At 37.1% G+C, this 15249-nt stretch overlaps 1 protein-coding gene across 1 annotated transcript; it reads right to left on the bottom strand.

Moving 5' to 3' along the window:
* Window positions 1–4682: 4682 nt before the first annotated feature.
* Window positions 4683–14318, bottom strand: LOC118821489 (retinol dehydrogenase 13). The gene is made up of 7 exons (XM_036590141.1): window positions 13602–14318; window positions 10503–10637; window positions 10232–10423; window positions 9392–9553; window positions 7757–7876; window positions 7439–7643; window positions 4683–5728 (listed from the first exon to the last, which is right to left on the bottom strand). Exons 1-7 carry the CDS (start codon window positions 13666–13668, stop codon window positions 5623–5625), a joined length of 987 nt encoding a protein of 328 aa, XP_036446034.1. The 5' UTR covers window positions 13669–14318; the 3' UTR covers window positions 4683–5622.
* Window positions 14319–15249: the final 931 nt, after the last annotated feature.

Genomic DNA, 15249 nt, shown 5'->3' with positions numbered 1-15249 from the left:
GGAAAATCTTCTTAGAAAAGTGGAGGCTGTTATATCCACAAACGGGGTCAACTAAATATTAATGCCCATTGTTTTGGAATGGGATGTCCAACAAACTCATCTAGGTGTGATGGTCAGATGTCCACAAATCTTTGGCCATATAGTGTACCTCATTTCATATTTTATTCAACGTGTTTTACACTCAGAAGCAGACATGGTAAAACATCTAATCACGAAGCTAATAAATTCAAACCTACTATGTTCAGACATGCAATCTTGAGAGCAGTTAAAAAGGTGAGAAGTTCAGAAACCAAACCTCTGTAGGTGGTTCAGAGGCTTGCTCCCCCAGCAGGGTTGGCAAGAAGTAAATGTTATAGAATGACTATTCACTGAGTTCAACAACTATACCAATATAAGTCATGTCAAATATTGTACTTCTAGGTATATAAGGTATTTACACTTATTTGTTAAGATTGTTATTGCTTACCATATCAAGGTCAAAAATATATAGTGTAGCTTTAATAGAACAAGATTTTTTCCAAGTAATTTTTTGGAGCATTTCTATTAGTCCATTTACCTTACAATGTTAACTTTTAAAAAAACACAAAAATGTGGTGTTGTTTCTGATAGCAAAAATATGTGCTTTACACGTCCATGGAATACACTGCAGAATATCTACCACAGCAGCATACTAATAAAGGTTTCTGTAAATTAAAAACTATCCAAATGGAAAATTATTGTCAACTGTTGACAGTTTTTCATTATGCATTGCATTATGAACACAGACTACTAATATTAAAACGATGAACACTTGCATACTGTGTGGCAGTCATGGCAGTCGAGGATTCATAGTGCATTATCTGGTGTCTCTTGTGCCTAATAGATGGTGGGTAAAAGGTCTGCAGACAAGAAACCACACAGATTTCAGAGTCAATGCACTGCTGTCTGCATGAAGACAGAAGGCGGTCTGACCATCGTCTCCTGTGGGACTGCATGTACAGACGGCTCATTGATCGGGCACGACCCTTCCAAAGCTCCTGAATGGAACGAGACAGACTCAAGTCTGTTTGAGTAAGAAGTGCAATATTGGCCATAAAATACAAGCTAATGCTTCTGCAACTTCAGAGGGTGTCGCATGTCCTGTTTATGTCAGAGCCTGTGAATAATGGAATAATGGTCACTAACGCACATTTTAACTAAATTCTTCTCTATGTGACGGCTATCTCTCTTCCTTAGGTTCATAACAGATGTCTAGCACACAGTGAACATGATTATCTGAAACAAATAAAAAATGTGCTCCTGTTTTAATCATTGCTGTTATTTTTGGGAAACAGCAAAAAATAGCAACACCAAATTAACCACAATGATGTAATCACATATGGAGTTTTTGTATGCTTTGTGAAGAGAGTAAGAAACACAATCCAAAGCGCTTCTATTCACAACAGCTATTGACTAACAGACTATGACAGCTCACCTGTGTGAGCCACGTGCTTTAACAGTGTCATGATTAAGGTCAGATTTAGAGGCTGTAAATAACACAAATCGTAAAAATCAGTAAACCAAATGCATCAACATTTCACAAAAGTAGTAAAAGTTGGTTTATTATAGTTACAAATTATCATGTGTACGTAATTAGTATTAAAACAGATTGTTCAAAGTGAATTATATAATTTTTGTTTTTTATTTAAACCAAAAAGTTTGTTAGTAAAATGCAGTATTATTTAATATTCTGCATTATTTCTAGGTCATTATTCAAATTTAAGCAAATTTGCAAACTGGGGAGCAAAAAGGGGAATTCCACAGATTTTTCTCAGTTCAGAGTGGATTGATGTGAAATGCTCTGTTCTAGAGAAAGTCAGAATTGTTCACAGTGGTGGTGATAGGAACCAGACGTCTGAAGAGTTTACTGCCTCTAAAAGGTACATCACAGAAAGCATTTTTAAATTCATTCATGAGGTAGAAGGACATGCAGGGTACTGTAAGGTAAAATAGCCTGGAAGAAAAATATTTGTTACTATTTTTCTATTATCAACATAACATAAATAAACTCCAAACATGTGTAGGTTTACTGGTCAATTGGAGAGTAAATAAAATGCCATTATATGCTTTGTAGACATCTTATCACCATCACTGTAAAGATATCAGAGTTGGTAAGTTTCTCCATAATGAATCATTTCAAATCAAAACATGCTGAATGACTTTGTTTACATCTAAACCACTGAATTATGCAGAAATTTTATAACATTGGTGGAATTCCCCTTTAAGGCCTTTGTCACAAAAAGGTCAGATTTTTTGTCTTCTATTGAAGCTCATGTTCAGACGACTCTCAGATGGATTTGATCTACTCATCAGAGGCTTTGCACAAACTTGTGGAGACCATGCCAGCACAAGAGCACAGTGTCAATAAAGCCAAAGGAGGACATGCCACCAAATAGTAATTTTTTTTTTCATTTCACTGGTTATACTTTACACTGATATTATTATGATGATAACATACTTTGTAATGAAATATTTTGTATTATATTATAAAGGAATGCAAAATAGAAGCATTTTCTCTAGTGGATTCAGATGTTTGAACCCCACTGTATATTCAATTAAAACAAAATTTTTTTGAAGAAAATGAAAACATTTTGGAAAGTATAACTTCCTTGTCTGAGTTGAAACCTGGCCAAAACTTCAACAACAACAATCCAGACCCTTTTTAGGAATGAGTTCAGTCTTTACAGTCTTACTCTGCTGCCATCTAGTGTTCACAAACATCTCACTCCATGTCCCTTGTGTTTAGCACTGCCTCCTGGGAATTCCTGAATTGGTGCACTTACACTCTGTGTAAAATCCAACAGCATAAGCCACAGTAAGCTACACTGCATGTAATATATAAAATATATAATATATACAGCTGTATAGAAAAGCATTGCCAATAGAATGGGAAACTCTACAGCAACAGCATGTGAGCCTAAAGTCACCATGCCCAATGCCAAGCTTCAGTTAGAGGGGAATAAAGCCCCCAGCAAACTGAGACAAAGTCTTCATTAATACCCTTTAGAAGAAATGTTGGATAAACAGGTTTCTACAATCTTCGGCACATAGAATGTACCAAAATCTCAAATAAGCCACAATATTGTCAACAGATTGCTCATATTTCAGAGAGTAAGAACAGTGCTATGAAAATAGTCCGCTGTAGACAATTTGTGAATTGGTGAAACTAACAGAACATTTTTTGCTCATTTATAAAATTGTTTACTCTCCAACCATGAAATCTTGTCAACTTGTGTAATGTTACTTCTAGATGCAGCTCTTATGCAGATACTTTCTTTTTATAATGTTATTACAGTTAAATATGTTTTTAAGTTTAAAAAGTTCTGTATTTTTGATGCTTTAAATTATGCACAAAGGTCCCACACTGCATGTATTTCATTTTAAAGTACATTAACTTTTCTTGATTATGTGTAGTACTGTGCAGAAGTCAGAGACCACCTTCATTTTATAGTCTAAAAGGACATCAAGTACAATTTAGTAAGGAGATATTTCTGATGCAATTAGACAGAAGACAATTGCCTTGCATAAGGAAAGTCAAAGGAAAATAAGCAAAAAAGTTCTTTCCAAAAATTATTGAAAGATACAGAGAAGATATAACTCGTAGTAACCTTTCAAGACCTGTTAGACCACCAAAACTACCTGATATATATATATATATATAAACAATATATAAAGCTTTCACTCCTGGTTCAGATCTAAAAAGAAAATCCACAAATGTTTCTGTCCATCCTTCCACTGTGAGAAGACAACTCAACACTGTGAGTCTGAAAGGATGTGCATCTGTCAAGCAGTCGTTACTGAGAAAAGTAAATCAAGCAAAGAAGCTGCTGGTGTTCTCACAACAATGGACTGACCACCCCAGAGTCCAGACCTCAACAGTACTGAATATGTTTGTGATTTCTTGGATTGTGAGAAGTAGAAAATGCAACCAATGCCTAAGACTGAACTTTCGAGGTGTGAAAAAATATCCCAGCAGATTTCTTTAAAAACTGAAAGCAATGGAAGGTGAAAAGTAGGCTAATAAACACACTAAACACTGAAAAAAGCAGAAATTATATTTAGTTATTGAGGCTTCTGTGTGATTGTAAAAATGTGTAAAAATGTTCTTGTTTCCTGATGTAGAAAAATGAATAACTAGTACTAGTAAAGCCTGTTTTGACATGAAATATATCAAGAATTGTAAAGTACTCTTTCAGTTTCAAATGACTGCTTGGTGCAATTTCACCATCAAATCTGCTGAAATGCTCCTGGGGAGCCAGAAGGTGATCTTCCTTCTCAAACACACCTGAGTTAAATCATCTATTAATTGCAAGGTTTAGTGGCTGTCATCAAATCACCTGTGTCAGACTGGGTTCTACTGGTGTAGGTTAAACATAAGGGTTTCAAAAATGCATTACAGACCACTTTCATGAATTTTCTTGACATTGCTGAGTGGGCTTTACGTATATCAATAATATCAATGCTAAATTATGATCAATACCACCTTTATTAGAGAAATAAAAATGCATTTTCCATTATACGTCAGCTGTTATTCTTTTCAAAAACTTTTTATAACCACAAATGTTACAAATGAGATACTGCATGTAGTAATGACTCTTCATATGCAGTTTTAATTTTTTTTAAGTATAAGTATAATAATTCAAATAGATGTTTTCATTTTTATCATGTTTAATAGAGTAATTACAATGTTATCACAATGTTATTACATAAAGTTTCTTCTTCCTCCGCCGCTAATATCCATTATATGAGTTCAGATGGGTTTTAAAGCACTCATCTGAGAAAGCAGTGATGGCTACACATGTAACTGTGTGGACTGTGCACAGCAGCTCATGAACATGTAAAAAAAGTGAGATGCCATATTGCAGATAAACATACAGTGCAGTAAGTAGACAGCCTCCGATTTCAGTAATAACCTTTTCTTCTTTAACCAACAGAGTGCAAAACAGCCCTTTTTTTAAAAGCTCAGATATCAAGTTGGTCAAGGATAACATTAATTCCTGAGATTAGTACATTTTCGTGAATAAATGGGCATCATGCTAGTTTCCCTGGTGACGCAAGTACTTCTGTGACTTGAGTTGTCCTCCTATTTTCGGATCTCTCACGCCAACGCTTGGAAGCATGTTTGCTGCAGCCATAACCACGAGGAGAAGCGTTAAGAGTGTGACACACAGCAGGGGTGATAAAGGAATGCATCACTCTTTAAGCTGCACTTGGATTGCAGCTGAAACATGGTCAGTTTGGCCTTTTTAGGTAGCAACGCAGCTATTTTAAATACAAGCCCTGTCACTTTCACTGACGCAGCCAAAAGCAAATGACATACCTCAGCAGTGGAAGATCAAAAACACCTCCAACATCCATTTAGTCAGAATGTAGCTAACTTGGCCTCATTGAGTGAAAGTGTCTTAAATGTAGCAAACAGCCCTGTTAGGTACAGGGGATTTAGGGGACAAATAAAACTGCTCGTCACTAAACACGAGGCAGTTTAACTGCTGTTAGGTTTCTGGATACTAATGTGCGACGGTGGTACCCATCAGATTCCATTCCATAGTGAAAGCGCATCAGATCCATCCATCTTTGTGGAGCACAAGGCTGCCGATGCAGAGACTACCGTTCTTTAGTCAAACCCACCAGCCGAGCACTCTCCTCCCACAGTCTCCGGGCCACTTCATCGTCTTTACTCTCTGGAGCCGGCTCCCTCTCAACACAGTCACTGTACAAAACAACATTTGATTCACATTACATTATTATTTAAATGTATTTATATAGGTTAACTGTAATTGTACATAGTTAATTACATTTACATAATGAATTACACTAGGACTGTCACAGTCATTACATTTTAGCTGACAATTGTCACATAAATAATTGTGATTAACAATTTATTCTTTTTTTTATGCAGGTATTAAAGTACGAGCCAAAAGTGACCAAATTAGCTGATTAGCTTTCAGATCTTGCTTTCTAGCTGTCAATACTTAGTAGCTCCCAACCAACGTCAGACACAGCTCCAGCTCAAATAAACAAATACTACTCATTGCGGCCCTCTAAACATGTTACAGCACCAGTCAGAAGTAAGGTTGGATATTGCTATTTTGTGCTTGAAGTGGTTATATTTGTCGACCACAACAGACTGCAGACTAATCAAGAAGCGTAATAATAACATGTGTGCAAAATGTAGTTCAGACAGCCAATCAGCAGTCTAGATTTTGGAACAAACCTCGTCAGACGTTAGAACTTTTGTTGCTTTCCTAAGACCCATGACATGTCTCAGTGAATGCTTCTTTCTGCTTTCTTTTATTTGCCTATATTTGCATCAACCGAACTGATAAAACTAACTCAATACACATTCTGTTTGCTGCAGCGGAAACATAAAAACCACAAAAACGTCACACAAAAACCTTCCATTTTTGTCTTTTTTTTCTTTTTTGCAGAATTTGAACCCCTTGCCTTGTGTTAAAATTTCATGATGAATAGTCCAACAAAAACGGTCCAAAATTACTTGGAAAAAAATCTTGTCATATTAACTTCCATTACAAGGGTTTATTTTTTGTTGTTCCATCTGAATTTACATGCCCAAATCATAAGGCAAATTATTCAGTAACTGCATGAAATTAATGTACATGTAAAAGCTCCCCTCAAATTAACAGAAAATGTGTTTTATGATCATACACATATTGCTATATGCTTACAATTTACTGCTGAAAGCCAAAACTTTCATTCTTTTCACTTTGTGTTTTTTTATAGAGACACCATCTGGGATCCAGTTTATAGCTCAGATTTGTGGAAAATGGATCAACTTTCAGTAGAAAAAAAAATTGTGAGTTCAGCTTCTTTTATTATAAGGGTTTAAAATTACATTACCCATCTATTTGACTGGAAAGAAGACAGTTACAGTTCTCATATGACACCCACCTTTTAAATGTAGCTTATGAAATATGAAAGTTATGAAGAATATGACGAAGTACGTTTTGGAACCACCAGTGGTCCCAAGGAGTTAAAAAAGGTTAAGAATGTTTTTAACATTTCCTGTAAAGTTACTATTTTGGAGATACATCAATAAGATGCATCTCATATACACCAATATGATTGTTACAGCTAAGTAACTGAGATCACTTCAAATCATTGCTATAAGGCAATTATAATTGTGACAGTCCTAGCATTTACATTCAATTTTCTCTGTGCAAAACAAGACTACATACAATATTTTTTTAGCAAATTCAAATCAAATTTATCCTAACACAAATATTTATTATTTCACCCCTTGTATCAGTGAGTTACGTGTGAGAAATAATTAACATAAAATTACAACATGCTTTTGTTATTGACAGTTGCAACTTGATAATAGATGGTTAATAACTGCAACTTGGTTAATAATACTAGACTATTTGCTACTAATAGATGTGACTAATGCTACTAAACCTACCTGAAGTAGCAGCCAGATTTGCTCTCTAGGCCCTCAGTCACAGCGCAGTAGATGGATGTCTGTGCACCCTGCCAGGGTGTTTTCATTAGCAGGATGCAAGGGAGAGAGAGTACAGTCTTCAGCAGCGGGTGCCAAGACTCCACATGGCGGCCCAGCTCTGTGCGGATCACTCCAGGGTGCAGGCTATAAGACGTCACCCCAGTACCTTTGGAACCCACCACGGAGCAAACAAAGAAATATGCTGTTACTTTATGTGACTTGCAAAATGAATCCTCATAATTAACCCATTATTTGTTCAGATCAATAGCTGCATTTTACCTCTCATCCGACGACCAAGTTCCCTGGAGAACAGCACATTAGCCAGCTTGCTCTGTTTGTAGCTGACCAGAGAGTTGTATGGCCTCTTGTCAAAAAACAGATCATCAAATTCAATCTTTCCTGCATAAAAACAGATTCAAAGATTGCAGTGTGCTTAGAAAGTGTCACTTACAGGGAATAAAGTACAAACCCAATTCCAAAAGAGTTTGAACAGTATGTGAAATGCTAATAAAAACAGAAAGCAGTAATTGGCAAATTCTGTTTGACCTGTATTAAATGGAAAATTGTACAAACATACAATAATCTGTGTTATACATTATGAATTCATTGTTTTTCATTGCGAAGCCTGCACTATGTTCCATAAAATAGTTGGGACAGGAGCATGTTTACCACTGTGTTACATCACCTTTCCTTTCACCAACACCTAATAATCTGAGGTGTAGATAAGACTGAAGAGACCAATTGATCCAGTTTTGAAAGCATACATTTTTACCATTCTCCTGTTACACTTGTCTTCAGTTGTGCAACTGTACAGGGCCTTTGCTTTCGCTTTGCTGTTGTATTTTGAGCTTAATAATGCAACTCATGTTTTCAATGGGAGACAGTTCTGGACTGCAGGCAGGTCAGTCTAGCACTTGCGCTCTCTCATTATGCAGCCATGCTGTTGTAACATGTGCAGAATGTGGCCTGCTGTTATGCTGAAATAAGCGTGGATGTCCCTGAAAAAGACATCATCTAGAAGGCAGTACATGTTGCTCCTTTCACAGAGCTAATATCACCAAATTTCCCCAAATCATAATAGACCCTGGCTTTTGAACTTTACACCAGTAACAATTCAGATCTTTTTCTTCCAGAAGAACCTAGTCTTTTTCTTCTTTGGCCCCGAGAACACAACAGCCATTATTTCCATCAACAATCTGAAATATTTCCACTGAGCATCAGTACATCTCAGATGAGCTCAAGCCCAGAGAAATCGGCAGCTTTTCTGGACATTGTTGAAAAATGGCTTTCACTGTGCATAATACAGTCTTAATTTGTAGTTGTATATGAGTGACGGACAGTATTTATGACAGCAGTTTGTTAAAGTATTCCCGAGCCCATGTGGTGAAATCCATCACAGAATAATGCCAGTTTTTAATGCAGTCCCGTTTGAGAGATCAAAGGTCATGGACATTCAGTTGTTGTTTTCTGCCTTGGCTTATATGCACAGAATATTTCTCTGGATTCCCTGAATCTTTTGTTGATAGAGGGCGAAATACCTAAAATCCTTGCAGTCACTTGCTGAGGAACATCTTTTTTAAACTGTTGTATTTTTTGCTGTGGTATTTTTGTTAAACTTTAACCAATCTTTGCTCATAAACTCATGCTAGTTTTGGAACTAGTTTCAGGCATCAATTTCAGAAAATGTGTATATTTACAAAAAACAACAAATTGCTTTTTCTGTTTTTATTTGCATTTTACTAACTTGCAACTTTTTTTGGAATTGGGTTAGTAAAATTATTTATATTCATCAAGGAATCTCTGTATTATTCACAGTTATTTGAAATTGTAGAATTGCATTTAATACTAGTCTGACCTAGAAACAGATCTGTCAAGAATCTTGGATTTGCTGATTTGCAATCAAAAGAAGATTACCGCCAACATGTGCAATGCTGGACACAGTCACCACACGACTGGGGGTGGAGCTCTTAAGCAAATCCAACAGGAGATTGGTGAGCAGAAAGTGGCCCAAATGATTGACTGCCAGCTGTGTCTCGTAGCCATCCTCTGTGATCCACTTAGGACACATCATAACACCTATTACAGTAAACACAGTGCAATGTTTCTTTAAAGATTCATAATAATAATTATAAATACTTAAAAATGGCTATTTTATTATAACTCGGATTAGCACTGCTTATTTGATCTTTGGTGCTGATTAGATGCTCTGCTCCTTGGTATTACATTTTACTTACATTGATAATTCAGCTCCATTTTACTTTAGACAAAATGGAAAACAAAGTAAAATTGAATATTCATAACAAAAAAATTATAGAAATCAATATTGCCGGTGCCAAAACATCTACCAACCTGAAGTACTGCTAACAGAGGAGAATCAAGGACAACATAGGCAGCCCCCTACTAGTCAGCTAAGTAAATTTAGCTAGCATTAGTGCTCCAAAACTCCTTGCTAAGGACAAATATAATTAATATTGAATTTGTCATTTTTGCCAGATGTCGTTCTCTATTTCTCTATGTTTTGGAATCAAGATTATAGTGTGGCATCGACTCCATCAATTCCTGTCACTTGGAAACGAAATTGTAGTCAACTCCAAAATTTCTGGAATAGAACAGCCCTAACTCAAGCTACATTTTATGCTAATACTCACTAAATTCATTTTTGTAGTGTTTTCCAAACATATGCTATAGCTGGATGCTCCACACCCCCCTCCTTATTATCCACACAGAAAGGTCTTGGTAGATGATAGCCTTTACCTGCATTGTTGATAAGGATGTCAAGTCGTTCTTCTGTGGCTAAGAAGTCTTTGGCAAACTCACGAACAGAATAAAGAGAGGCCAGGTTCAGGTGTCGGATGACCACATTCCCGTTTCCTGTGGTTCGCTGAATCTCCTCCGCAGCCTTCTCAGCCCTTGTCAGGTCCCGACAGGCCATCACCACCCGAGCCCCTTAAATTCACACACCACTCATAGCACAGAGCAGCACGACAGCTTGGCATGAGTAGCAGCTCTGAATGATGTGTCATACCTCTGCGAGCCAGATCCCGTGCTGTTTCCTTTCCGATGCCAGTGTTGGCTCCGGTAATCAACACTGTCTTTCCATCAAGGCGAGCTTTACTTTTGCACGTACCGCCAGCTATCCATTTCCGCACCAAAATAAGGCCTGTGTGAGAGACGGAAATACTGTTCACAGCACAGCACTGTTAACTGACACAGCTACACCACAGTCCCACCGTGAATGCTGAATGTCAAATGTAAGTTCAATATCTAAGTTTCACACCTCAATCCTAATACAGATCTATATTTTTATTTCTATGCAGTTTAACTATAATTGATAGAATATAATTAATTATATAATTAAATATTAATTACTACATAATTAAACAGATTTAAGTAGAATGTACATTTGGTCTCTTTTTGCTGTATTTGCTTCATTTACTTATTTATGCTTATTGTTTATGTTCTTCCTTTTTAGCTGTATGTATAATATGCCATTATAATAATACAATATTACTCATTATAATGCCTATTGTTATTATAATCATCATTGTTATGTTAACGTTAGTATCTAATACGAATATTATCCCAATACTACAGCTGCTGTTGCTGTGAGAAAATCTTGAGCCTTTTTGAGTGGTTCTTAGGGATGATATACTAGGTCACACCCTGGATCTGGTAATGAGTAAAGGTTTAAACAAAAATGTGTCCCTGATTTCTGAAGTTTTCATATCAGATCTTTTCTATTCTAAGTCTATATCAAAGTAAGGAAAAAGTCCCTGAAAATTATTTAAAAAAAACATTACACTGACTGAGAAACTGTTCAGAGGTTTACAAATGTTTCTCCTGCAATGATATGGTCTCCAATCTAAATGCTAGATTAAAGGAAGCTCTTGACATTCTTGCACCAGTCAAAATGGAAGAAAAACTCACATACTCATAAAACTCTGTGGATCAATGAGGAAATACACTAGCTTAAGAGGAACTGTCGTAAATCAGAGCACCTATGTTGGAAAACTAAACTGCAGGTGCATTATGATATTCTCAAAGACGACCTACATTAATGGTATGAAAATATCCAGTCATACCTCTCTAGTGAAATGAATAAAGACAAAGACAATACCAAAGTCCTTTTTCACTGTAGACCAACTAAAGAACCCTGTTTTCTGCTAGTATTTTGTTAGTGTGTCTTATGGTGATTTATCTTCTAAAATGTGTGAAGAGTTTACAATGAATTTTCAAAATAAACTTGAAGTTTAATTGTTTTAAACAATTAAATGTTTATCTAATATCAAACAAGTCATATGAGAAATTTCACTCAGGTTTTTGTTCTAACCGTAGTACTGAGACATTGGTTCGTGTCGTCAATGACCTCAGGCTTAGCGCTGATGTCCCTCTATTTTGGTCTTATTGGATCTTAGTGCAGCTTCTGATACCATTGATCACAAGGTTTTAATCCAATGTCTAGAATACTAGGTAGGTTTCTCAGGAACATAATTTAGTTTTAGAATGGTTTAAATCATATTTAGTTCTTCTTCACTGAGAAATCATTCATCAAAAAAAATTACATTTCCTGTGGAATCCCACAAGGTTCAGTTTTAGGGCCTTTGCCTTTTTTTTGTACATGTTACCTCTATGTGATGTTATTAGAAAACATTATATCAATTTTCATAGCTTGGTGCTAAAACTCAGAGAAAGCTGCTTTGTGAGAAGCTTTATGGTATAGCTTTGTATACCAAACCTTGAGTATGAAACCTGGGTGTAATGTTAGATTCTGAGCTCTGTTTTGTCCCATATGTAAAATTCACTAAAGTAATTAAAAGATACACAGAGAAACTTGTTCATGCATTTGTAACAAGCAGAGTTGATTACTGTAATGCTCTTTTTACCTGGCTTTCTAAGAAAACAATCCATCCTCAACAACACGTACAAAATGCAACAGCACAAATCCTAACTAACAAAAGGAGCTCATATCACTCCCATTTTCAAAAAGCTGCAATTGCTACCTGTTTCATTTAGGATAGATATTAAAGTTCTGCTACTGGTTTTTAAGGCTCTAAGGCTCTAACACCTGTCTGTATATTATTATTATTAATACTAATAATAATAATAATAATAATAATATGACAAAAAAAATCATAAAAAGACATTTTATGAGACTGACCAAAAATCAGTTTTGTACCATGAAAGTAGGCAAACTTATCGATTTTTTTACTGTGTGAGTTGTGTGTAAGTGACTAAATTTAATCACCCTGTCTGTGCTTGTAATATACAACCAAATTGAAGCTTATTTATCTCACAGCAAGAGGAAGCTAAGCTAAAACGCAGCCTCCACACGGCGGGGTTAGTTTCAACACAGTCACTATTAAGTAAAAAAGGTGAGAAGTCTATATCATCCAGTTATATTTTTATGTGCAGAACTATTAAAAACACGATACAGATGTCAAATACAATATTTTAATTTTATCATGCTGAACGCTGTTCTGCTTTATTGGTTTAAAAAAAACTAATCACGTTTGGCACAACCTTTTCTCACAAATGACTTATTTGAACGATTTTAAGGCATATCTTGTATTTCGGCCAGGCAGCTTGTCTGGGTCGAACAACATAGAAATGAACTGAATTCATTGTGTTTTGTATCGATTTTCCTGACTGTGGTGACTGAGGTTACTACCTCTACCTAAGCCCGCTTATGGAGTGAACAGTTCTTCTCTGAAATGTCCTCCTTCCTCAGACTGTCTAAGTCACATTACGTAGTTTGTAGCCAAGTGCTGTTATATAATACTGGAACTACATGATGTTACTCTGTCAGGGTCCTCATGAATGTATGGCGAAAACTAGGAGAACTGGCAAATTCATCAACATTTCCCGCCAGTCACCGTCTCGTTTTCATTTGCTGGTCAACAAGCAAAGCGAAGCGGATTTCGGCTTCTTATTCGAATTTTCCGTTCCACCTTAAACACTGCTGCAGCTACATTCAGCCAGCTATAGGCGCCGGACTACGGCTCCTGTACCATTTAAGGTGGAACGGAAAATTCGAATAAGAAGCCGAGAAGCCAGAGCAGCTGCTTGGTGTCAACTGGGCTACAACGAGGGACCGAGACAAAAAAGAGAGCTAAAGGGGACTTACAGCCTGCTGTCAGCGAGAGGACTGCGCCATACTTCACATAGGGAGACGACACAACCTGATCCCACATCTCAGCGGAGCTGCCCGTCTGTCTGTGGAGAGTCCAGGAAGAAAATCCGCCGGTGTTCCCTCCTGAGGACACTTCACTGTGTGTCGCCTTCGAGTCAGACACTCTCTCTCTCTCTCTCTCTCTCTCTCTCTCTCTCTCTCTCTCTCTCTCTCTTTATCTATCTCTCTCTCTCTCTCCGTTTGCGGGCGAATGGGGACATGCCGCAGCTTAGTGCCCTATAAGCTTCGCCTACTGGCTGATTATGTGCCCAGAATTACATGTCAGGCGGATCGAATTGGAAGGAGATAAAAACACTGACTAAAACAGACTGTGTCGCCTCTGAGTAGATATCCATCTACTGTTCCGCTTAATGAGAGAACACGACCGGGCCCACGGTCCGTAGAGCACCATACTGACCGGGCAAAAGGAGATTTGACTGATCCAAGCTCGGCTATAAATCCAATCATCGTGCTATAGAACACTAACGGATTATGTATAGGCTATCGGGGGCTTTATAAAACGCTTAACGTGAAATAAAAGCTTAGCGTGGCTTAATGTACTAAAACAGCGACCTACAATCTCCAGATCTCTCATACACTATAGGCTATCTGTCCAAATGTTTGTGGACTCCCCTCATTGTTAGTGAATTCAGCTGCTTTAAGGCGCGTCCACTGCTGACACAGGTTCAAATCCGCACACAGCTGGTATAGAAAAACATTGCCAATAGAACGGGGTGCTCTGGAGCAGCTGCACATGAGTCTAAGGTCACCATGACCGTTGCCAAGCATAGGCTAGAGGGCTATAAAGCCCTCCAACACTGGACTGTGGAGCAGTGTTCTCTGTAGTGATGGAGCTCCATCCATCACCTTTGGGATGAGTTGTAGTGCAGTTTGTAATCCAGAACTGATAACCCAACATCACACACAAACTTTTGGCCATATAGTGTATGACTGATGAAATAATGAAGCGGTAATGTAAACATAAAGTGCTCATTTATTTTTTTTTCTCCATTAAACCCATTATAAGGAAAAAGCAATTAATGTGTCTTCCTCAGAATGCTGTTTAGTCCAGGACTCCCTGTCTGGGAAATCGTGATGTGGTGAAACAACAATATAGGAACACCAAATTTCCCTAATCATGATCACTTTCTACTAACAAAAAGATTAACATGTAATCTAAAAACAGAGTAATGATTTTCCCATAGTAATATTTCTCCATGTATTAGGGAAAACCTTGACATGGACCAACAAGCTATAACAACCTGGTTGCATGGTAAATTGGTTCTTCAGCTTGATGGAGAATGTGTTGCATTTGGTTCTATATAGAACCTCTTTGAAAAGGGAAAGCACCAAAAGGGTTGCTCTATTGTCAGAACCTTGACATAACAATGTTAACAATATATATAGTACCCTTTTTGGTCCTATATAGAATTATATAAGCATGCAGATGGTTCTAAATAGAGCAATTGCCTTTACTAAAGAACCGTTGAAGAAACATCTTTTCTGTTTGTATTTAACACCAAACTTGTCTAACGTATTACTGATACAAGCTCAGGTGTAAGAGAACTGTGTTTCTATGTCTTATGTAGTGGCATGTCCTCCA

Source organism: Colossoma macropomum, unplaced genomic scaffold, assembly GCF_904425465.1.
Source record: "Colossoma macropomum unplaced genomic scaffold, Colossoma_macropomum, whole genome shotgun sequence".
NCBI classification, from domain to species: Eukaryota; Metazoa; Chordata; class Actinopteri; order Characiformes; family Serrasalmidae; genus Colossoma; species Colossoma macropomum.
This window is presented reverse-complemented; position numbering and strand designations above follow the sequence as displayed.